This window comes from Chenopodium album, chromosome 16, assembly GCF_948465745.1.
Source record: "Chenopodium album chromosome 16, dcCheAlbu1.1, whole genome shotgun sequence".
Lineage (NCBI taxonomy): Eukaryota > Viridiplantae > Streptophyta > Magnoliopsida > Caryophyllales > Amaranthaceae > Chenopodium > Chenopodium album.
In genome coordinates, this window is record NC_137849.1 from 47,688,947 (window position 1) to 47,712,637 (window position 23,691).

The 23,691-nt window shown below is 32.8% G+C and overlaps 1 protein-coding gene, 3 non-coding genes and 2 pseudogenes across 6 annotated transcripts; 2 read left to right on the forward strand and 4 right to left on the reverse strand.

Moving 5' to 3' along the window:
* Positions 1–214: 214 nt before the first annotated feature.
* LOC145585717 (beta-amylase 2, chloroplastic-like) lies at positions 215–5,351 on the reverse strand (annotated as a pseudogene). The gene is made up of 8 exons (XR_014100713.1): positions 4,791–5,351; positions 3,110–3,178; positions 2,746–2,948; positions 2,164–2,358; positions 1,755–1,919; positions 1,171–1,447; positions 832–1,050; positions 215–760 (listed from the first exon to the last, which is right to left on the reverse strand). The product of XR_014100713.1 is annotated as a beta-amylase 2, chloroplastic-like (transcript).
* A 6,109-nt stretch (positions 5,352–11,460) lies between these two features.
* LOC145585718 (beta-amylase 2, chloroplastic-like) lies at positions 11,461–15,338 on the reverse strand (annotated as a pseudogene). Its single transcript, XR_014100714.1, has 9 exons — positions 15,090–15,338; positions 14,101–14,169; positions 13,737–13,939; positions 13,155–13,349; positions 12,889–13,053; positions 12,318–12,578; positions 11,973–12,197; positions 11,639–11,860; positions 11,461–11,493 (listed from the first exon to the last, which is right to left on the reverse strand). The product of XR_014100714.1 is annotated as a beta-amylase 2, chloroplastic-like (transcript).
* Positions 15,339–16,141: 803 nt separating this feature from the next.
* Positions 16,142–16,213, reverse strand: TRNAK-UUU (transfer RNA lysine (anticodon UUU)). Its single transcript has one exon. It is a non-coding gene; the product is annotated as a tRNA-Lys (tRNA).
* Positions 16,214–17,386: 1,173 nt separating this feature from the next.
* Positions 17,387–19,667, reverse strand: LOC145584458 (methylenetetrahydrofolate reductase (NADH) 1-like). Its single transcript, XM_081641298.1, has 7 exons — positions 19,275–19,667; positions 19,165–19,225; positions 18,979–19,061; positions 18,711–18,884; positions 18,440–18,613; positions 17,575–17,649; positions 17,387–17,503 (listed from the first exon to the last, which is right to left on the reverse strand). The coding sequence occupies exons 1-7, from the start codon at positions 19,665–19,667 to the stop codon at positions 17,387–17,389; spliced, it is 1,077 nt and encodes a 358-aa protein (XP_081497424.1).
* Positions 19,668–19,830: 163 nt separating this feature from the next.
* On the forward strand, positions 19,831–19,901 carry TRNAG-CCC (transfer RNA glycine (anticodon CCC)). Its single transcript has one exon. It is a non-coding gene; the product is annotated as a tRNA-Gly (tRNA).
* Positions 19,902–19,986: 85 nt separating this feature from the next.
* Positions 19,987–20,058, forward strand: TRNAK-UUU (transfer RNA lysine (anticodon UUU)). Its single transcript has one exon. It is a non-coding gene; the product is annotated as a tRNA-Lys (tRNA).
* Positions 20,059–23,691: the final 3,633 nt, after the last annotated feature.

Genomic DNA, 23,691 nt, shown 5'->3' on the forward strand with positions numbered 1-23,691 from the left:
TAATAAATATATCAAAAAAACCTACGTGTCATACTAATATTTAAATGTTGCATATGTGGCGCGACACTTGGCGTTGTCTCGTGGCCTGACTAAAAGTTTAGCTTTATATATTAGTTATATGATTTGGAATCTTGACACTATTCATAATGTGAGAATTTTCTAAATTACTCTTAATATATAAGACATAACACAGTCAATGTTGGGTCTTATTTAATTCGTTTCGATGAATAAATTATTAATATTCAATTGTTATATTTTTTACTAATAAGTAACTAACGATATTTATAGTCAAAGTGTGGCAATGCCAGTCCAAATGAGAACTATAAAAAGGGCAGACGGAATATAAGAACAGGGATTGATTTACTATCTTCATAATAACCACTTTCAAGTTTGATTTGAGATTCGGGCTCCTGAGAATCCTCCTGACTTTCAGGTAACGATGTTTCCCTTGGGCAATTAAGATCTGGGACTAATTCACCTGTAAAAATATTTGAAGCATCAAACTCCATTTCTTGCCTCTTGGTAGTTCTCATTTTATTAACATTCTCTTGACAAATCTTTCAAACTCCATGAAGTTGTATTCTTTCATTAATAATTCAGGATTACGTATTAGATATGTGAAAGCTGACATGTGCTTTCCATCAGGAGCACCATGAGGCTTAGCATTTTCCAATATTTTGTTATAGCCTTCTGTGTCATAACAAGTAAGATCATTCTCAATGGCAACTGGTATGCCTACATCCCATGCAGCATACAAGACCTGAAATAAAACAGTAATTCTTAGGGGAAGGGAAATAGATAGCAGAAAGTTGAAGTCTACTAAGAGCAAACCTGCCGAGCCAACGCCTCAGGGTCAGTTAGTGCTTCTGGGTAAGACTCATGCTGGTCCATTGTGCGTAATTCCACACATGTAAAGTTCAGAGCAGCTTCATGTTGCTTCAACATTGCTGCAATCGGAGCATAGCCATCACGATTGGTAAAATTGTAGAACCCAGCAGTCAGCTCAGCAGCATGACTGGCCGTCTTGTACCACCAATGAATACCTGACAGCTGCGCACCAAACAAAAGTCCTGACTTCAGTAATGAAAGAACATTCCAACCTTCAACTGTAGATAGCACATTGAAATCACAAATGCATGTATAGCAGGGCCTAAAACATTGCTTCCTCACCTTTGCAGCAATAGAGAAGCCTTCAAAGACTTGGTTGGCCAGGGCAAGTACACGACTTCCATGATCAATAAGAACCTTAGAATACCAATTCAGGAAAAATTTACCATAATAGCTGTCATAATCACCACCATCACGAAAGAATCCTGTCTTGTGTGGCCAAGAATTATAAGAACCTGAATTATCAGGTGCTCTGCCTATCAGGTGCTCTGCCCCAAGACACTTTTCCCCTCACTTCAGCTGCCTTCTTAAGACTCTTCATAAGATATTTGTCATAACACTGCAGAAGGCAAGTTTTAATTCATGTCAGGTTTCTTCAGTATATACCATGCTTTGTTAATTCCTTTCAAAAAATATCCTAGCAGCAACTCCTTTTGTGCTATGAACTGTATAATCCTATTTATGAATTGAATTATCTTATTTCTTAAATTTCTTTTTTTTTTTAAATGTCCTTGCACGTGTTGCAATCATTGAAGCATTCAGAAACTGTTGGGACGATGAGTATTTGGAATCTAAGACAACTTTCAACAATATGCAGGAATGCAGCTATGTAGTAAACTATTTACAGTATGCAGATAGGTTTTTACCTGGAATTCACCAATGCCTGGATATTTCCAGCCATGATTTGCAGGATACGATGGATAACGTAGCTCCCCACACGGACCTAGCCCAACCTCAATCTCACAGGTGGTTCCATCTTCAAAGAACTCACTGAATTCTGCATGGAAGCTTCTCATGTAATCAAAGTAAACCTGTCGTGTCACCAGGAAGACTTTTTCAGAAATATGATTCACAAACAAACCCATCGATCCAAGCTAAAATGTTCACTGTAGAATATGGTATTTTAATTAACGTAGTACTTTGTGATGCAATTTCCATAAGATCGTAACTAAGTTATCTAAACCCTGAAAAAAGAATTAAAAGTGCATGTACTGTACTAAGAGATGAACGAATACAAAAGCAAACTGGCATTAATATATCCATAAATTGTAATACCATAACTGCTGTACGGCCTCTTAATACATGCTCTTTGTCTATTCCCCAAGAAAGGATTTCAGTATTGCGCCTTCCTTCTTTACCCGTGAAATATATATCAAAATTACTTTGACCGATTTCTGTGATCCAATGAGGGAGAGGAATATGCACATCATCCCCAACATTGCCTCGACAGGCATGAAAAGACATAACAACCTATAATAGAACAACCATTTGAGATTGAACACAAATCCTTTAATGATGAAATATAAAGCTAGACTTGGACAAAAACCTATTGATTTAATAAGATTTCTTGTTGCAAGCTTGCCAAACCAGCTCAAGTATTAGTTTACTCAAGAACAATACTAGAAGACATGTAAAAATAACAAAAAAATCATTATTTTACTCAAGAAAGAATATTGCTTAATGATATGTATCTAAAGGAGTTGTGAAGCATTAAAGTATAACCATGTCAAGCCATTAGAATTCTAGTAGTCTTAAAAATATCCGTAGGAAGTATCATAAAGTCAGAAATGAAGCTTGAATCATGAGCTACATACCCTTCATAGTACATAACCACACAAGCACGGAAATGTTGAATACCTGCAATTTAAGTCCAAAATCACGCACGACTTGAAACAGTTTTTTGTAACCACTCCAATTATATTTATGAGGAGCAAGTGCTTCAACTATGCCCCACCAGCAATCAACCATAACACCATCAACATTAATCGTCTTCAAGATTTTTATTGTTCGATGAGGTTTTGTGGATCCACCAGCTCACAGTTGATGTCAATTGTATTTAACTGTAACAAGAGAAAGTATAAAGTAGAGATAAATAAAATGATAAAAATAATAGAGAAATTGAGGGATCAGGGAGACTAATAGACAAATTGAGTTGAGCAATGCAATGAAAAGAAGCACAAAGTATTCGGAGACATATAAAATAAAGACAAATCAAACTTACTGGCAACATCAGATAAACAGGGGCATAAGGTGTTCCAGCATAATCACGTTCTGGGATTTTCTCTGCAACCTAAAAGCAGGAAGTATATATTCAAGAAAATTAGATTCGAGAACCAGTTGAAGAGCTGTCAGACTGTGATGTACTTGGTATATAAGATAAAGAGAGCACACTTCAAGGGACTTTATAGGCTGGCTAGGTGCTCCACATGATAATCTAATTGGAAACAGTAGGGAATACTATACTATATCTGATGAAGAATTGTTATTGTTAGGCTACAATTCAGTGGAGTTTAAAGTTGAAAAACGAATCCATAAATGACAAGTAAATCATCATCACAAAGTTATAACAAACACCAAAAAGGGGAGTAATGCACACTACTGATACATGATCAGATATGTTATCCAGTGTAAACTTGGTCAAGCACAAAGAAAGAAACTCACCTTCCAAATCTTGAATTTCATTTTCCAGCAGCACTATGTGCCAAATCGTTGTCATTTTACCACATTGTTCTAACTTTATACATGTACAATAGTAGGAGGACCCTTCATAGCAACAAAATCAAAGCCTGATATCCAAAACGATGGGGTCGGCTATATAAACCAAGATCATATATTCTGTGATCCCCCCACATGAGCCCCTGCTTCGTTCCCTTCAATCTAATCCTACATGCTCTTGCATACCCATTTTTCTTTATGTCAATTTATAACTCCCTCCATCAATCATCAAATGTCCACAAATCTTGTTAGCATACCCATTTTCTTCATGTCATTTTATAACTCCCTCCACTAATCATCAAATGTCTACAAATCTTGTTATACTAGGACACGTCAAGATCAAACCCAAGATTACAATACCTCATTCACAAACCCATTTATCTTGTTGAATATGCAAGATGGTGTGTTATTGGCCGTAGAACTAGAAGAGGATGAATGAAGCATTAGTAATACGGAGTATGGAGTATTATGCTAATTAGTTGGAGTAAACCACGTAGGCTAGTACAACTGTACAAGGCAAGAAAAACGGCAAGCTGTAGTTTTTTGATACATTTTTGCGTAAATTAGCAACAGATTTATCTGAATATTTGAGGCAGGTGACAGACTGTAGCTGATGTGAAAACTGATAGTACTAATTTAAGTGCACTTGTAATTTAATTGATAGCTTTGTTTAAACGAAGCTGTTAATCCACTTTTAATGTGCAATTAAAGACTGCTACTACTACTGCTAGAGTGTTAAATAGGGTACCTTGCTGGTCAAACACAAAATCATGAGTTTGGGTATTAGTACAGAATTACAGAAAGTAGTGATTGGGAGTTTTGGGAGTTTCTACTGAAATCACATCCTATTTTTGCACCCCAACAAAATAATCACATCCTATCTACTTCGTACGAATATTATTTTTTCATCAATATTCCAAATTTCTCCACATCACACCATCAAATCGACTATTAAATCCGAAAGGTTTTGATCTTTTTATCAAGATTTTCAAATAATTTCACATAACTATCAACAGCAATTCCAGTTCAAAACCAAGATTAGAATTACTTAATTCCATTCTCATCCAAACAATTCCAACAAAGTAAATGAAAATCATACTCAAAACAAAGAACATCATCAATTATCCAACTACGAAATTACATTACAATTACCACAAAAGCTAATAATGTAAAAATCAAGAAATTACCTCGTGATTAGAAGAATCAACAAGAAATTGTTCTTCATCATCAATAACATCAGCAAAAGTATCTACAAAAAACCCACATTTATTCTCGAATAATTCTCCCCGAGTTGATGACACGTAACCCGTTTTGAGTTGGATCGGCCCATTTCGACCCGAAATTAAACCGCATTCAACCGGAGAAGTTATCCTTTCCCGATGAGTTGAGTTGTGTGAACTCCAAGTTACGCTACTCAGTAGTAGTGATGAGATATACGACGTCGTTGCCATTTTCTAACAAACCTCAATTTCTTTCTTTTTTTTTTTTTTTTTTTTTTTTTTTTTTTTTTTTTTTTGAAGAAAGAAACAAACCTCAATTTCTGAGTGTGAAAGAGAGCGAGAGAAAATTGGAGCCTTAAAAACTAAAAACTTAAAAGATCCTAAATAGGTAAAAAAAAAATAAACTAGGTTTTTGACTCAATACGAGGCCTTTTTATTGACGGAAAATGCTCAAGTATTGCTAACCAATAACAGAATCCAAAGCAATAACAAAGTTTACCTCATTAAGGGTAGAATTATAATACAGAGAGTATATTTTTTTATTGCTAAAAATAAAATACAAAATTTTGTTAGAAAATCACGAAGATCTTATGCATTTATAAAACTTGCTTTTTAGTGATAGATTTAAGTTTGAAGTTTAACAAAAATAATTATGCTTGAATATGTAAATAATAATTATTAGAAATATTTATATAAATAAGACAAACAAATGAAGGAGCAACATTTGTCAGTCTCACATTGAGGCGCTTGTCTTTGTATATAGATAGATAGATATAGATAGATATGTTCTTGGGAACATATGTGTCAGTACCTTTTTTAAGAAGAAAAACTTGTTTCCTTATTTTCTTTCTTGAGAAAACCGTTTGCAAGATTAAAGTTGTCATCATCATAATTTCATAAATTTTGTTTACATTTGACCACAAAATATACTACACACTATTGTGGTTGTTTTCGTTGTATCTCTTGGTAATTTCGTGATACCCGGTGTTTATATCATTAGGGGCTTCTTCTATCCAAACTCTCATTTCTACATAACTAACATAGTTTTATAAATCATATTATGAATCTCACAGGAAAAAAAAAACAAATACTATAATTCAATTATTAATAAAGGGCTCATTTTCACTAACAATTTAATTATTAAAATTTTATTTAGTCGCAGTAATGGTCGATACAGAAATTACGGAAAGTGATTTGAATAATATTTTATGTCATTGGCATTTGTTTTAATATTTTATTCACTTTTTTTTTATAATGTTGTTTTATTAATTGAAAAATATAAATGAATAATACTCCGCATAACTATTTTTTTTACGGCAATCCGCATAACTGTATTAGAGAAATAGACAGAGCATCAAAAAACATATAAGAGAAATAAACAAATTCATTTCCTATCCCTGGTAAGAAATGAAAAACTAAATTTTTTCTTGTCATATCGTCCGCTTCAATAACAATATAATATAATATTTGTTTTACCTGTTGCAGTCAACAAATCTATAGACACAATAATAATTAACCTTATATCTTACACACTACAGATAAATTTTTGGCATATTTTTGGCTAGGAACATATTGATCAACTTTTTGTAATAAATTATTTGGAATCAATCAAAGTCAATAAAATATATTTTGAATTAATATAATTTATATAACAAAAACTAACCAAAAATATGCAACAAAATATACCAAGTCTTTGTTATTTCATTACAAATATAAGATAAAAGAATCAATGATTTATTGATTTGTTTGTCTTATAGTATAATGTATTAATTGATTGATTTAAATTAGAATATTCTAATTAACAACATTAGAACATATAGAACAACATAAAATTATTACCAATAATGGTTATATATTTTATCAGAAAAAAGCCAAGTAGCTACGGGTACTTCCTGGTCGGGAGTCGGTCCCATAGGTGGCTGATCATCTGTCCCCTCCTTTAGTATCGCACTCATGCAATGCACAATTTTATTTTGAATCAAAATAATACTTTTTTCTCAAAATTCTTAAAAGTAATGGCATTGTCAATATACGAATATTACAATTTTAAACACGAGTAGTTGTTGTAAAACATTTTACTCCTATATATATTTTCCTATCAAATGTCTAATTTAACTCGTACTCTTCTCGTTTAGACTGATTTTTACTTCAATTTTTCTTATATAAAAAAAGAAAAAGGAAAATGGCGTTGTAAGACCCCCTCCCCTCACAAAAGCTTGAACATACTATGAAATAATATATTTCACCATGGTCTCATTCTTCTCACATAAACTCGAACATACGATAACATAACATACTTCATCAAGGTCACCCCTCCTCTCACCAAAGCCCTAACAATATGATGACATAATTCAACAAGACATGCTATTACAGCATAAGCTTGGATGCAAGAGAAATAATAAATAACGAATGTTAACACTTTAGGTATTAAATTATCAAATTTTAGCAAATTGAAGAAATTTACCCTCACTGTATCAATACAAAAATTAAAATTCCTAAATCAAATGTCTTTTTTTTTTTTTTTTTTTCATAATCTTTCACAGTTGAAACTAACTACTTATTCAACTCAAAGCTAAATTAACAATGATAATCTCACATTACAACATCCAAATTTCAAGAATTCACATAATACTCAGAGTTGGTAAATTAATCATAATCGTCAAAGTTGGTAAATTTTGAAAAAAAAGTAGTATTTTTGGGTAATTCAATATCATCAAGTAATTCTCCCGTAATCCTGAAATTTACAAGAAATAATAATTATACAATTTCAACTCACAAAAAAAAAGCACCCACATTTTTCAAAATTAATAACAGGAATTGAAACCCTAAGACAATTGACAAAAGTGAGTAAAAAAAAGTGACAAAAGAGGGCGCACCGGAGAAACGACGGCGTTTTAAGACATCGGTGACGGAAAAGAATAGTAGGAGAGGATAATTCGGGAATTTCCGGGAGAAATGAGGGTGATTCCGGCGAGAGAAAAATAGTTGGAAGAGTTGAAACGTGTGAGCATGTGAAGGAGGTAAGAGTTAACACGCGTGGATGAGAGTGAAGCGTGTTTAGGAGGAATATTGTCACCGTGTCACGAGTTTGGCAATGGCACATGACTAGGGGTGAGCAAAAATTACGGGTATCCGAAATTGGAACTGGAACTGGTTAGGAACCGGCGGGTGCGGATCTAGAATTGGACCCGGTGGTTCCAATTCAGGGTAATAAATTTTAGGAACTGGTTGTAACCGGTTCCAATTCCAATTCCCAGTTTTTTGGACCCAGAACCGGTTGGGCATCCGGTTACTCAATATATATTAAACAAAATATACTTTTTTCTTACAAAAAAATATGTTAAATGTATCTAGTTAGTAAAATAAAAAAAAAAATAAAAAAAACATATTATTAATATCTAACCTAAATAAAATAGCTTCATGCAATCATGCATATATAAATATAAGTATTAAACGCTAAAAATGAAAATGGATCAAAATAAGTATTAAATTTGTATTAAAATTTAATAATAATGTACATAAGTGAGTACTCAAAATCGGACTCGGTACCCGGCGGTTCCAATTCTAATTCCTAAAGTTTAGGACCCGGGTGAAGTGGTTCCAGTTCAAATTCCAAATTTTAGGACCGGTACCAACCAATTTCGGGTCCGGTTCCTAAAAATTTGACCGGATACCCAGTTTGCTCACCCCTACACATGACTGTACTGCTGCCCCCATCCAACGGAGTGACGGACCACCCACTACACGTGCCTTAAATTTTCTCTTCAAATTGTTCAGGTAAAGTCGTAGAGGTGATTATTAATAAAACTCCGTAAAAGTATCTCCAATGGTAAACTAATTGTTAAATTAGTTAGTCATGTCACATATAATTTCGAGCAAAACCACTTTGAAGCTATTTTATGCCTCAATGGTTAACTTTTTTCTTGTGCAAATTATCTTGTTTAAGCTAATTAGCTTGGTCAAGCTAATTGTATTTTTTAACTCCAATGGTCAAGCTAGTAGGTAGATATTTTTGAAAATTACAAGCAAGTCCATAACTATAATCATTGGAGTTGCTCTAACACTATAAGAGTACAAATGGAGACGAGTTAAAGTTATCATGTGGTTGTGGTTTTTTTTATTGCTGCGATCATTATATACCTTCTTTGAATGACAAGGTTAAAGCAATATTTGTGGCTAAAATATTCTTAAATTACGAGACTAAAAAGGTATTTAGAGTTTTCCTGAGTGGATTGACTTGGATAAGAATGTATCTCAGACCAACCTATTTGAAACATAAAAATGAGACTTCTTGAAATTCAAATAACGGTAAAAAATGAATGAATTGGGATAAAGAAGGGACTCAGGATGACGACGACATTAATAATAATAATAATAATAATAATAATACCAATTGGATGTTGGTGTAGTGGTGATTGAGACTACATTTGGTAGGAACAACTCGTGTTCGATCCCTCACAACAACAATCGGGAGGGGACTGGAATCTAACCATCCAGAACTGATCCCCAAATCTGGATTAGTCCTAAGGGTGAACCGGGTGGAACACCATAATAATAATAATAATAATAATAATAATAATAATAATAATAATAATAATAATAATAATGTACTCCCTTAGGCATGTAATGACTAGTAATAACATTGGTGAAAATGTTTGATTCAAAAAATTATTAAAAAAAAAAAGCAAACTAAGTTTGAAATATCGTATATTTATAAAAATTAGCCAAAAATAAAGCAAACAAAAAAAATTGTGATTATCCTGTTGAGTTGACCTGAACCTAAAACTTTGGTCTAATTTAAACATTTTTTAACCTGTGACCTGAAGTGACTCGATTCGAAATAAACCGTGACCCGACCCAATTGACAATTCTACCTAAAGTAATGAAATCATTTAGATTGTGAAGTATTTTATTTCAATCAATTAGGATATATTATAAATGAATATTATACGTTTTGAATCACATCCTTTGCTCCAAAAATAGATATTTTATCGGAAATAAAACTCTAAACCCACAATTTTATCCTATAAATCTATCAAAATTTAATTGAAAATAAAACTCTAAACTAACTTTTTTTTTTACACTTCAAAATCTATCCTGCGAAGTAGTTTATATCCTATTTAAAAATACTTTTTTATTCATAAAAAATATATCAAAAAAATCCTTTGTGTCATACTAATATTTAATATATTGTAAATGTGGCGTGAAGAGTCGTTGTCTCGTGGCTTGGCTAAAAGTTTATCTTTATATATTAATTACTAGTTTTGAGCTCGTGCGATGCCCGAGTTGTTTATTGAATTTTAAGATAAATTTTTAATGTATATATCAAATTTTAAAATATATCATTGATACAAAATTAGTTAGTAATTGATTTGCTTTTGGGACGCTTTGTTATCTAGTAAGCATGTGGTGACTAATAATAATGTTGGTGGAAATGTTCGATTTAATACATTAAAAAAAAATAAAAATTTAGCAAAAAAATAAATTAAATAAAATAAATGTTCAAAGCCTATTGGGTTGACCTGAATCCAAAACTTTGGGCAAGGGTTAAACATTTCTTGACTAGTAACCTGAAGTGACCCAATTTGAGATGACTTATGACCTGACCCTAATTGACAGGTCTATATAGTAATAAAATCCTATTAGATTGTGAAATATATTATTTTAACCGATTAGGATATATTATAAATGGATGTTTTACGCTTTGAACTACTTCCTTCGCTCCAAAAATAATATTATGATATAAAAATAAATAAATTTATATGATAATTTTTGAGAATTATAATCTATTAATTTTTTTGAATAAATTTGTACATATGAAATATTGGTATTTTATCGAAAATAAGAAAACTTTAAACTAATAATTTTATCCTAAAATTCTATCCAAATAAAATTCTAAACTAACTTTTTTATGTTATGAATTCTATTTAAATCTATCCAACGTGGCGTGACATTTGGCGAAAAGTTAGAACGCCAAGTGTTGCTGCCTCGTGACCTGACTAAAAGTTTAGCATTATATATTAGTTACATGATATTACCTCCGTTTTTATTTAGTTGATACGATTTGACTTTAGCACTATTCACACACCTCCCTTTGACCGTGTTTTGTGCTTTATACGTAATGAAAAATATAGTCATGTGGAATCTTGTTAGATTCGTCACGTTATATACTTTCAAAATATCAACTTTTCATAATTTTTGTTTATCGATAATTAAAGATTTTAATGATTGAATAAATGCATTGGCAAACGTGACTAAAGAAACATGTCAACTAAAAAGAAACGGAGGAAATGATTTGGAATCTTGACACTACTCATAATGTGAGAAAATCTTCTAAATTACTCTTAATATATAAGACATAACAAAGTCAATGTTGGGACTTATTTAATTCGTATCGATGAATAAATTATTAATATTCAATTGTTATATTTTTTACTAATAAGTAACTAATGATATTTATAGTCAAAGTGTTGCATTGACAAACGTGCAAGTCCAAATGAGAACTATAAAAAGGGGTGGAGGGAATATACGATCAGGGATTGATTTACTATCTTCATAATAGCCACTTAGACAACTTCAAGTTTGATTTGAGGTTCGGGCTCCTGAGAATCCTCCTGAATTTCAGGTAACGATGTTTCCCTTGGGCAATTAAGATCTGGGACTAATTCACCTGTAAAAATATTTGAAGCATCAAACTCCATTTCTTGCCTCTTGGTAGTTCTCATTTTATTAACATTATTTGAAAAGAAAGAAGATTAGTGCATGTGGGCGTAAGTCTATTGATGAAATGTGCGTGAAGGGATTTGTAATTGTACCATGCATTCTCTTGACAAATCTTTCAAACCCATGAAGTTGTATTCTTCCATTAATTCAGGATTAAGTCTCAGACGCACTTCGAAAGCTGACTGGTACCTTCCATCAGGATCACCACGACGCTTAGCCTTTTCCAATATTTTGTTATAGCCTTCTCTGTCGTAACAAGTAAGAGCATTCTCAATGGCAACTGGTATGCACACATCCCATGCAGCATTCAAGACCTGAAATAAAATAATAATTCTTAGGGGAAGGGAAATAAACAAAATGGTCTCATTAGGTCACTTGACCTCACTAGAACTGATAGCAGAAAGTTGAAGTCTACTATGAGCTAACCTGCCAAGCCAAATCCTCAGGGTCTGCTAGTGCTTCTGGGTAAGACTCAAGCTGATCCATTGTGCGTAATTCCACACATTTAAAGTTCAGAGCAGCTTCATGTTGCTTCAACATTGCTGCAATCGGAGCATAGCCATCACGAGGGGGAAAGGAAAGATTGTAGAACCCAGCAGTCATCTCAGCAGCATGACTGTCCGTATTGTACCACCAATGAATACCTGGCAGCTGCCCACCAACAAAAGTCTTAGACTTCAGTAATGAAAGAACATTCCAACCTTCAGCTGTAGATAGCACATTGAAATCACAAATGCCTGTAAAGCATCGCCTAAAACATTGCTTCCTCACCTTTGCAGCAATAGGGAAGCCTTCAAAGACTTGGTTGGCCAGGGTAAGTACACGACTTCCATGATCAATCAGAACCTTAGAATACCAATTAAGGAAAAATTTACCATAATAGCTTTTATAATCACCACCATCACGAAAGAATCCTGTCTTGTGTGGCCAAGAATTATAAGAACCTGAATTATCAGGTGCTCTGCCCCAAGACACTTTTCCCCTCACTTCAGCTGCCTTCTTAAGACTTTTCATAAGATATTTGTCATAACACTGCAGAAGGCAAGTTTTAATTCATGTCAGGTTTCTTCAGTATATACCATGCTTTGTTAATTCCTTTCAAAAAATATCCTAGCAGCAACTCCTTTTGCGCTATGAACTGTATAATCCTATTTATGAATTGAATTATCTTATTTCTTAAATTTCTTTTTTTTTTTTATAAATGTCCTTGCACGTGTTGCAATCATTGAAGCATTCAGAAACTGTTGGGACGATGAGTATTTGGAATCTAAGACAACTTTCAACAATATGCAGGAATGCAGCTATGTAGTAAACTATTTACAGTATGCAGATAGGTTTTTACCTGGAATTCACCAATGCCTGGATATTTCCAGCCATGATTTGCAGGATACGATGGATAACGTAGCTCCCCACATGGACCTAGCCCAACCTCAATCTCACAGATGGTTCCATCTTCAAAGAACTCACTGAATTCTGCATGGAAGCTTCTCATGTAATCAAAGTAAAACTGTCGTGTCACCAGGAAGACTTTTTCAGAAATATGGTTCACAAACAAACCCATCGATCCAAGAAGCAAACTGCCATTAATGTATCCATAAATTGTAATACCATAACTGCTGTACGGCCTCTTAATACACGCTCTTTGTCTATTCCCCAAGAAAGGCATTCAGTATTGCGCCTTCCTTCTTTATCCGTGAAATATATATCAGGATTACTTTGACCGATTTCTGTGACCCAATGAGGAAGAGGAATATGCACATCATCCCCAACATTGCCTCGACATGCATGAAAAGACATAACAACCTATAATAGAACAACCATTTGCGATTAAACACAAATCCTTCAGTGATGAAATATAAAGCTAGACTTGGACAAAAACCTATTGATTTAATAAGATTTCTTGTTGCAAGCTTGCCAAACCAGCTCAAGTATTAGTTTACTCAAGAACAATACTAGAAGACATGTAAAAATAACAAAAAAATCATTATTTTACTCAAGAAAGAATATTGCTTAATGATATGTATCTAAAGGAGTTGTGAAGCATTAAAGTATAACCATGTCAAGCCATTAGAATTCTAGTAGTCTTAAAAATATCCGTAGGAAGTATCATAAAGTCAGAAATGAAGCTTGAATCATGAGCTACATACCCTTCATAGTACATAACCACACAAGCACGGAAATGTTGAATACCTGCAATTTAAGTCCAAAATCACGCACGACTTGAAACAGTTTTTTGTAACCACTCCAATTATATTTATGAGGAGCAAGTGCTTCAACTATGCCCCACCAGCAATCAACCATAACACCATCAACATTAATCGTCTTCAAGATTTTTATTGTTCGATGAGGTTTTGTGGATCCACCAGCTCACAGTTGATGTCAATTGTATTTAACTGTAACAAGAGAAAGTATAAAGTAGAGATAAATAATATGATAAAAATAATAGAGAAATTGAGGGATCAGGGAGACTAATAGACAAATTGAGTTGAGCAATGCAATGAAAAGAAGCACAAAGTATTCGGAGACATATAAAATAAAGACAAATCAAACTTACTGGCAACATCACATAAACAGGGGCATAAGGTGTTCCAGCATAATCACGTTCTGGGATTTTCTCTGCAACCTAAAAGCAGGAAGTATATATTCAAGAAAATTAGATTCGAGAACCAGTTGAAGAGCTGTCAGACTGTGATGTACTTGGTATATAAGATAAAGAGAGCACACTTCAAGGGACTTTATAGGCTGGCTAGGTGCTCCACATGATAATCTAATTGGAAACAGTAGGGAATACTATACTATATCTGATGAAGAATTGTTATTGTTAGGCTACAATTCAGTGGAGTTTAAAGTTATAACAAACACCAAAAAGGGGAGTAATGCACACTACTCATACATGATCAGATATGTTATCCAGTGTAAACTTGGTCAAGCACAAAGAAAGAAAACTCACCTTCCAAATCTTGAATTTCATTTTCCAGTAGCACTATGTGCCAAATCGTTGTCATTTTACCACATTCTTGTAACTTTATACTTGTACAGTATTAGCAAAATCAAAGCCTAATATCCAAAACGACGGGGTCGGCTACATAAACCAAGTGATCCCCCACATGACGCCCCTCCTTCGTTCCCTTCAATCTAATCCTAAATCCTGCATGCTCTTGCATACCCATTTTTCTTTATGTCTATTTTATAACTCCCTCCATCAATCAACAATTGTCTACAAATCTTGTTAGCATACCCATGTCATTTTATAACTCCCTCCACCAATCCAATCATCAAATGTCTTATTATACTAGGACACATCAAGATTAGAATTACTTAATTCCATTCTCATCCAAACAAAGTAAATGAAATTCATACTCAATCAATACCTCTTTTTCGGATTCAGTTGTCGCATTACATTATCAAAATCAACAAATTACATTACAATTATCACAAAAGCACATAATATTAAAATCAACAAATTACCGAAGAATCAACAAAAGCACATAATATTAAAATCAACAAATTACGTACATTATAATATTAAAATCAAGAAATTACCGAAGAATCAGCAAGAAATTGTTCTTCATCATCAATAACATCAGCAAAAGTATCTTCAATCTTAGCCCATATCCGAGTTGATGACACATAACCCGTTCTGAGTTGGATCGCCCCATTTCGACCCGAAATTAAACCGCATTCAACCGGAGAAGTTATCCTTTTCCGATGAGTTGAGTTGTGTGAACTCCAAGTTACGCTACTCTGTAGTAGTGATGAGATATACGACGTCGTTGCCATTTTCTAACAAACCTCAATTTCTTTTTTTTTTTTTTTTTTTTTTGAAAGAAACAAACCTCAATTTCTGAGTGTGAAAGAGAGCGAGAGAAAATTTGGAGCCGTAACAACTAAAAACTTAAAAGATCCTAAATAGGTAAAAAAAAAAAAAAACTAGGTTTTTGACTCAGTACGAGGCCTTTTTTTTTTTTACGGGAAATGCTCAAATATTGTTAACAGAGTTTACGTCATTAGGGGCTTCAAATACTATAATTTAATTATTAATATAGGGCTCATTTTCACTAACAATTTAATTATTAAAATTTTATTCAGTCGTAGTAATGGTCGATATAGAAATTACGGAATGTGATTTGAATAATATTTTATGTCTTGGCATTTGTTTTAATATTTTATTTGCTTTTTTTTTCTTTTAAAATATTGTTTTATTAATTGAAAAACATAAATGAATAATACTCCGCATAACTATTTTTTTTTATACGCCTGAAACTAAGTAGTGTATAAATTTGCAATAATTCACACTCACCTTTGATTGTGGTGAATTTGAGGTCCAATGATAACCTATTGAAGATACAAAAATCAATTAGATTAGCATATCAATGAAATTAATGTAGAAAATAATAAATAATAATCAATCCAGGAAATAAAAATTTATAATCTACGTTATTGAATTAGATCGAAAGACAATTGATTGAAATAAAAAGTATATCAAAGAAATACCTCAAATAATCCTTCGATGCTAAAGAAGCACTTCAACAGTGCTTTTGAATTTGAGTGTTTGACATTTACCTAGTAATTCAGTAAAAACTGTGAAAATTAATCGCCGTCTGTGGGGATCGAACCCACGACCACGTGGTTAAAAGCCACGCGCTCTACCACTGAGCTAAGAAGGCTGTTTAGTATACAATAATTAAATTACTATTTCTAACCCATAATTGTCTATATTCATTTTCATTTTCATGATTGGACATTAATAAATTTCATCAACATACATCCGTTAAAAATAAGAATAAATAAAAAATCATTAACGTACTGATAATTCCTTTAGTAATTTTTTTTTTTTTTTTTTTTGAAGGCTTTTAAATTTTAAATTGTAGTACTTTGATTATCATATATTCGACTTTGATAAAAATATAAAATATGATGATTTATAATTAAAAAAAAATATATTTTTGTTTACAAATAGTTAAGGAAAAATATGGTCGTGTGAAACATTTTTAGATTCGTTTCGATTTATACTTTGGTGATGTCAAGGTATGCATTCATTGTTTACAACAAATTGGTAATTAAAGATACAAAAATAATGGTGCATGGATTGGAATATAATTAAAGATATTATGAATGAATAATGCAATGAATGAAAAGTGTTGCAAGTTACGGAAAAATTAGAGGAAGTATATAAAAATGTATAAGTAGTCATTTACAACTCCTTTACTCCATCTGTTTTTAAATACTTGATTCACTTTTCTTTTCCGGCCGTTTTTAAATACTTGTTTCATTTCTTTATTTGGAAAGTTTTACAATATTTAATTAATTTCTCTCACTAAGTGGACATAATAATATTAATTCCATATTCTCTCTCCTTCAATTTTCTCCACTACTTTTGGTTTTTTTTACCCTTTTTTATTCTTCCACCAACCCCACTGCCTCTATATTTTATTACTTTTTCCGATTTCTCTTAAAACTCCGCACATGGAGAAATAAAGCAAGTATTTAAAAACAGAGGGAATATCTCCTACTCTGTATTTTAGATCTCCAAAGTGGAGTGTGTTAAGATCATGGGAATTTGGAAAAAAAAAAAAGATCACGGGAATGACGTAATTTTAAGCATGGCAAGTCCTGCATCTATAATCTCAATCCTTGAAAAAGTACTCGAATTTTAGAACTTGTACTACACTTTCCAACAGCAGAGGAGTCTGATTTTTCTCAATTAGAATGTTGATTGGCTATCAATAGTAGATAATCCTTGAGTTCATATCCAAAAAAATAACCACCATAAAAAAGCTGGTTAATTGACTATTGATGGAATTGGTGAGGAATTCCTTGGCCTTTATGTTAATCGTTGCCTACGATATTTGTATCTGGCTCACGAAGGGCCTCTGCTTCAGACTAAATTGCATCTCAGCTTGCCAAGGCAAACGCTCTTGAATGTCTGAAACAAGCATCAGACACCACAAGATTGGCTATAATTATCATTTATCAATCATTTCACCAATGTTTTCAGCAAATTAAATCAGCAGAAATGGAAGTCTACCTTATGTATATCTTCAACTTTTTGCAGTTCAACAGGTAACTCTTCTTGAAGTTTCATATAGCGTGCACATGGTAACTGCCAGAGAAATTAGACCAATGAGTTATACTAGCTATTGCCAATAGCTTTGATAGCAAACAATAAGGACATGTTCTCAGAGACATCTCATAGTTACAACTCCAGCAGGAATACGGCATGTTGCTAAGCACCAGCAGAGGTGCTGAGTTGCTGACGTTGAAGCTCATCACATTAAGACAGGTTCAAAATTTCAGTAGAGAGTCCAAGAGGAAGCAACCACAATGAAACTTTTCCATTTTATTAGGGAGATTACAAGAATACTAGTATGATAATTCTTTGAGAATTGATTGCTGATATAAATAAAGAGGTCACCATAATACCATGGAATTAGAAAAGGTTATAACTTCGAGTTTCAAGTATGAAGGTTAATGCTAAAGCAGCATACAAGCAGAGTTGTATCAACTTTCCTTACGACCATAACTTGTTTCTAGTGTGAACTTAGAGAATAAGATGAAGAACGTGATTGGCAAAAGTGTTTACATTCAACATGGTCTAGTGAATTATCGAGCAAGCAAAAGACAAGCAAGAGCTAAGAAGACAAATGTTAAAGGCAAGGGCAATAGTTGGAGGAGGCATGAGCACTTGGTACAAAAGAATATATTTTCAAGCATGAGATTGACAGTCATATGTGTCATATGTAACTTAATAGGTACATGAAGCAAATAAGCTCATGTATGCCAACTTCAGCAATATTGCAACAGATATTTGCCTTACAGCAGATTTAAGACGAAGGATAGCATATCAATTCATTATATGAAGGGAGGATCAGTGTGTGAAGCTACTTAGCTACCATTAATATTCCTAGTGCAGACTTGTCCACATTCATCGTATAGAAATGAAGCTGTTTGATTTCACTAGACAAAATCTTCTTGCACATTTCAGTTGCAAGATGTATACCATAGGCTCTCACTGCTTCGTCGTTGTCCTTAATTGGCTCCAACGCATCAATGATCGCTTGAGGAATCTACAATATGCCCAAAACAAGCAATTTAAGTAACCTAATACACAAAAAGTCAGCAAGCAGCATCTGATCGATGTATCTGGCAGAACAGTATATATACCTTTGTTTCACACAATCGAGTTGTTCCTAAAAATCTTTTATAGCTAAGAATGGGCATAATGCCAGGAACAATTGGACAGTTGATTCCGATTTGGCGGCAATCATTGACAAACTTGAGATAAACATCGGTATCATAAAACAACTGTGTGATGATAAGATCAGCACCTGCATCAACCTAAGGCATTTGCAGCAGAAGCACAAATAACTATCAAAAACTTTGAAATTTTAACCAAATCTTGTGGCATAGAAAAGAAAGAGATCGAGAATACCTTTCTTTTCAAGTAAGCCAGATCATCAGCATATGATTCTGTACTTACTAAACCATCAGCTCCAATAACATCAGGGTGTGTCTCTAAATTAATTAAAATGTAAATAGCAATTCTCAACTTTGTTACAATAAGAATAACAACAACATTTTGCCAAATACATAAAATCAAATCAAGAATAATCATTACCAGGATAACCAGCAACAGTAATCCCAAAGTAATCTCCATATTTGCTCCTTACATGATGAACCTGAAATCAAATAAAAACCCTGAACCCTAAAATCAATTATATATAAAACCGAGTTAAGTGGGGTCAAATACAACCCGTCACCACGAAGTTGTTCCTGAGCACGAGGTGGATCACCGCGAAGAGCCAAAACAATTTGCAAACCAAAGGATTTGATAGTATCGAGAGCATGATCAATTTTTTGAACAGGCATATTAATGCAGGTAAGATGCATCATAGTTTCAACAGAAACGAAATTTTGCATAAGATTGGCGATTTCTAGGGTTAAAGGTCCTTGAGTTGCACGCCAAGTAATGTCGCAAAAAGAAGGGGAATGAACCACCAAATTCTCCATACTCTTTGATAGATTTACGACGCCGTCTTCGTTTTTTGGAACGTAGAATTCGAAGGAGAAGATGGTGTTGTTCTCTGATTCTGCTGCTTTGATCTTGTCGATCACCTTCATCTTTGTTTTCTAGGGAAGGAGAGAAAGGAGGTGGACTAACTAACGCAATCGTATTCTCATTTCTCAATTTCTGAGGGAGTGTTAATTAGAAATTGGTAGAAATCACAAATTACGTAAATAGAAATTATACTGGTAAAATTTTAATATAAATACAAATAACTGAGCGCATCTAGTGTAGTGGTATCATAGTACCCTCCCACGGTACTGACCGGGGTTCGATTCCCCGGATGCGCAATGCATTTTTCAATTTTGTTTTTCCATTTTAACATGTCAACATAGTTTTTACTTTTACATATAGTAACAAAAAATCAATCAAATAGCCTTCTTAGCTCAGTGGTAGAGCGCGTGGCTTTTAACCACGTGGTCGTGGGTTCGATCCCCACAGACGGCGTCTATTTTATTTGATATTAAAGCGGACTTGAGTGTGGCCCTAGTTTATTTTTTTAATAAATAATTAATTTTTCAAGTACTCTAACCCAAAACCTGGCCAACTAACCCACCCTTAACTAAAGGTAATTAATTATTAATAAAATTTAATAAAAAAATACATTAATCCTAAGGAATTAAAAATAACTAAGGTCGTCTTTTGATTGGTCGCTTGAAGAATCAAAGCCGGTAGAAGTCGAATGGCATGATGTTCCGCACACCAAACTCATAGCCCAATGGGTGGGCGTTAGTCGATTGATCTTGGGATGCAACTCCGGAAATTCAAATTCACAAAATGGGGCTATCACATTATTTTTTTGCAAATCCGAGCTCAATTTGGTCCCTTTAGACTTAAAATGACCCCTAAAACCTTTAACGGAATATTTTTTAGCACGAAAATCAAGAAAATAAATAAATAAATAGGTGTAAAGTGGGTCTTACTAACGGCAACATGTAACCGAGGGTTAATGGCAAGGTTACAACGTAGTCAATAAATGGACCTTGAGATTACATCGTGGAACTTTTAAAAGGAGGGGGCACAGGTGCACAACGTGAAAAAGTGAACACTTGAGGGGTACTGCGTAGAATCCAACTTTTTATAAGGTAGGAATAGGAATAGGGATGTTATGTCATCTAAACAAAGGACTAAAACAACACAGACAAAGCTTCTGTGTCAAACCTTGAAAATTGATTACCATTGTTAGGGCATGTTCTCTTCAGCTTATTTTCAATTTAGTTCAGTTCAGTTCATAATTTCCTTATCTCATAAAATATTCAGTTCAGTTCAATTCAGTTAAAAAATATTCAGTTCAGTTGAGTTCAGCTCAGCTCAGTTAATCAGAACAGACCCTTAGTACCTTTTCAGAAAGCTATCTAGTATCCAGTGGCGGATGTTGAAAAAATTTCTTTTGGGGGCTGATTAAAACTAAACATGTGACATATATATAGAATTACATGACTAAATTACTAAAGTGCTGAAAGCATGAGAAAATTGTCAAATTTATTATAATGTGTTAAGCCAAATACTCCTCCGTTTTTTAATCTTGGAATAGTTTCCTAAAATGAAAATGTCACAATAATTATAAGTTGTAACATACTAAAATTGAAAAGTTATTTTTGGAAAAAGTTGTACTATTTCCGTATTTAAAGCAAAATGGGCCACTAAATTATACTCCTGATAAGCTCTCACCTCATTAGTGTATTAAATCCCACTTTTATTAAATACTGTAAAAAATGTACAAATATTTAAAAAAACGGATAAAATACAAAGCAAAAACCCTTTAAATTTTGCTGCAATCATACAGTTCATAATAAAAGAATATATAAAAAAAGCTAGATGGGTCTAGTAGAATTATTGAAATATTGGAAGCCCAATAAAGTTGGGTACACCACTACATATATATGTTTCTTTTGTTGGGTTTATCTCGCATATTCTTAGCTGCACAATGGTACAACTAAGCTGGCTGCACCACCCTTTAAATACAATTATTTTCTAGTAAAACACGCACAATGTTTATCCTCCTCCTTCAATACTTGTTGATCCAAATTATCCATTGCTCCATATCTTTCCTTCTGTAATTTTAATACTTTTCAAAGTTGTATTTTGTTTTTTATTTCCTTTTTTAGTGCTTAATTAATTAATCAAGCTACTGAATGATGATTGCTTACAAGTCACAATGAATTGCTTTCTCCAGTAATTTCTCTCTCCTCAAGTACTTATTTCCCTCTCTCCTCAACTATTTCATTTATAATTGTGATTTGTATGATTGTATTGATCTTTTTGAGTTTTTGTTTAATTATTTGAATTCTTATGAATTTGTGATAATTATTAATTAAATGGCTTCAAAAAAAAATGATTTTTGAAATTTTCTCTCTATTTTTTTAGTCATTTTATTCCCAATTATGTTATAGATCAATAAATATATTTTTTAACCAAGATCAAATTTAAGGTTTATATTTAATTATTTAGAGTTGGAATAATAACAATCGAAATGGTGTATGACTTCTATAAAAAAATGAACATGCAGTACTTTAAAAATGAACATTTTGTAAATTAAAAATGAACATATGCATTTCAGAAAGTGAACATAATAATTCAAAATATGAACATAAGCATTGGTTTCCTTAAAGTGAATATAAGCATTTAAAAGGTGAACATATGCGTAAAAAAAAATGAACATATGCATTCAAGAAAAAGAACATATGCATAAACATAAATAGTGAGAATATTTCATGAACAACACATATTTACATTATGAATATTTGAAATTATCTATGAATATATAAAATATTATTATGAATATAAGCCATTTATTATGAGCATAAAAATTGAAGAAATAATAAAATTTAATATGATTATGAAACATATGCATTATAAGTATTAAAATTATGTACATATTAAAAAAAATGTGAATATATAAATTCTAGAAAAAGAACATACTCATGCAAAATATGAACATATGCATAGGTTCCCTTAAATGTGAACATTAGCTTTTAAGAAAGTGAACATATACATAAAAAAAATGTGAACATATGCATTTCAGAAAGTGAACATAACCACTCAAAATATGAACATAAACATTGGTTTCCCAATATCATTATGAAACAAAAAATTCGAACAAAGTATCGAAAAATTCGGACGAAAATTAACGACGAAAGTCAGTGTTATTCATAAAAATTTACCTTTTATTGGGAGAATCCTTTTGATTTTTCATTCTTCTCTGATATCCATTGTTAAATTTTCAATTTTTAGTGAAGTAAAATCATGTAGAGGAGAGAGAATGAACTTTGTTAGAGAGAGAGAAAATCACAACATTGAGAAATTAATTGCAGAAATGTATTTTTGAAATTATTAAATGGTTTTTTTTTAAAAAAAAATAAAAATAAAATTATGGTTTGGAAAGTGTTGAAATTGGAGTTTGGGTAGGGTTTGAGAAGTGACGGTGTTGGTAGATTTCATTTTTTGGTTGGGTCGTGTTTTGCATTATTGGGGACATTTTATAAGTGGACTTCTCTAATGGGCCGGTGTTGTACCTATCTTACCTGCATAAAAATGCATATAAGACCAATTGGGGTTTGTCTAACAATTACTCTAATTTTTTTGGGCTTGTACCAGGGGCTAGGCCGCTAATTGCCCCCCTGGATGATCCGCCATTGCTAGTATCTATTAGAAATTTCAAGTCATCATCAAAAAAATTTAAGGAAACCATCATGAGCAAGTGGTCTCCAACAACGACGTCAGCTCTTTATCAATGTGTGAAGATAATAAGGTAATTGTATTATTTCTATAAAACTTATCACATGACATAGACGAAGTAGAGATTAAAATTATACAGAGTATAAACTATAAAGTATCAGCTTTAGAGTTACCTCAAATAATAGAAGGTTGAAAGTTGTCCTATAGAGTAACATTATTCGATATATATTGATATTAATGTACACTCAGGGCCTGTTCATATTTACTGAACTGAGCTGAACTGAACTGAACTGATTGGAGCTGAACTGAACTGAACTGAACTGAATTGAGCTGAAATGAATATTTTATGTGAGAGGGAAATTAAGAGCTGAACTGAACTGAACTGATTGGAACTGAACTGAA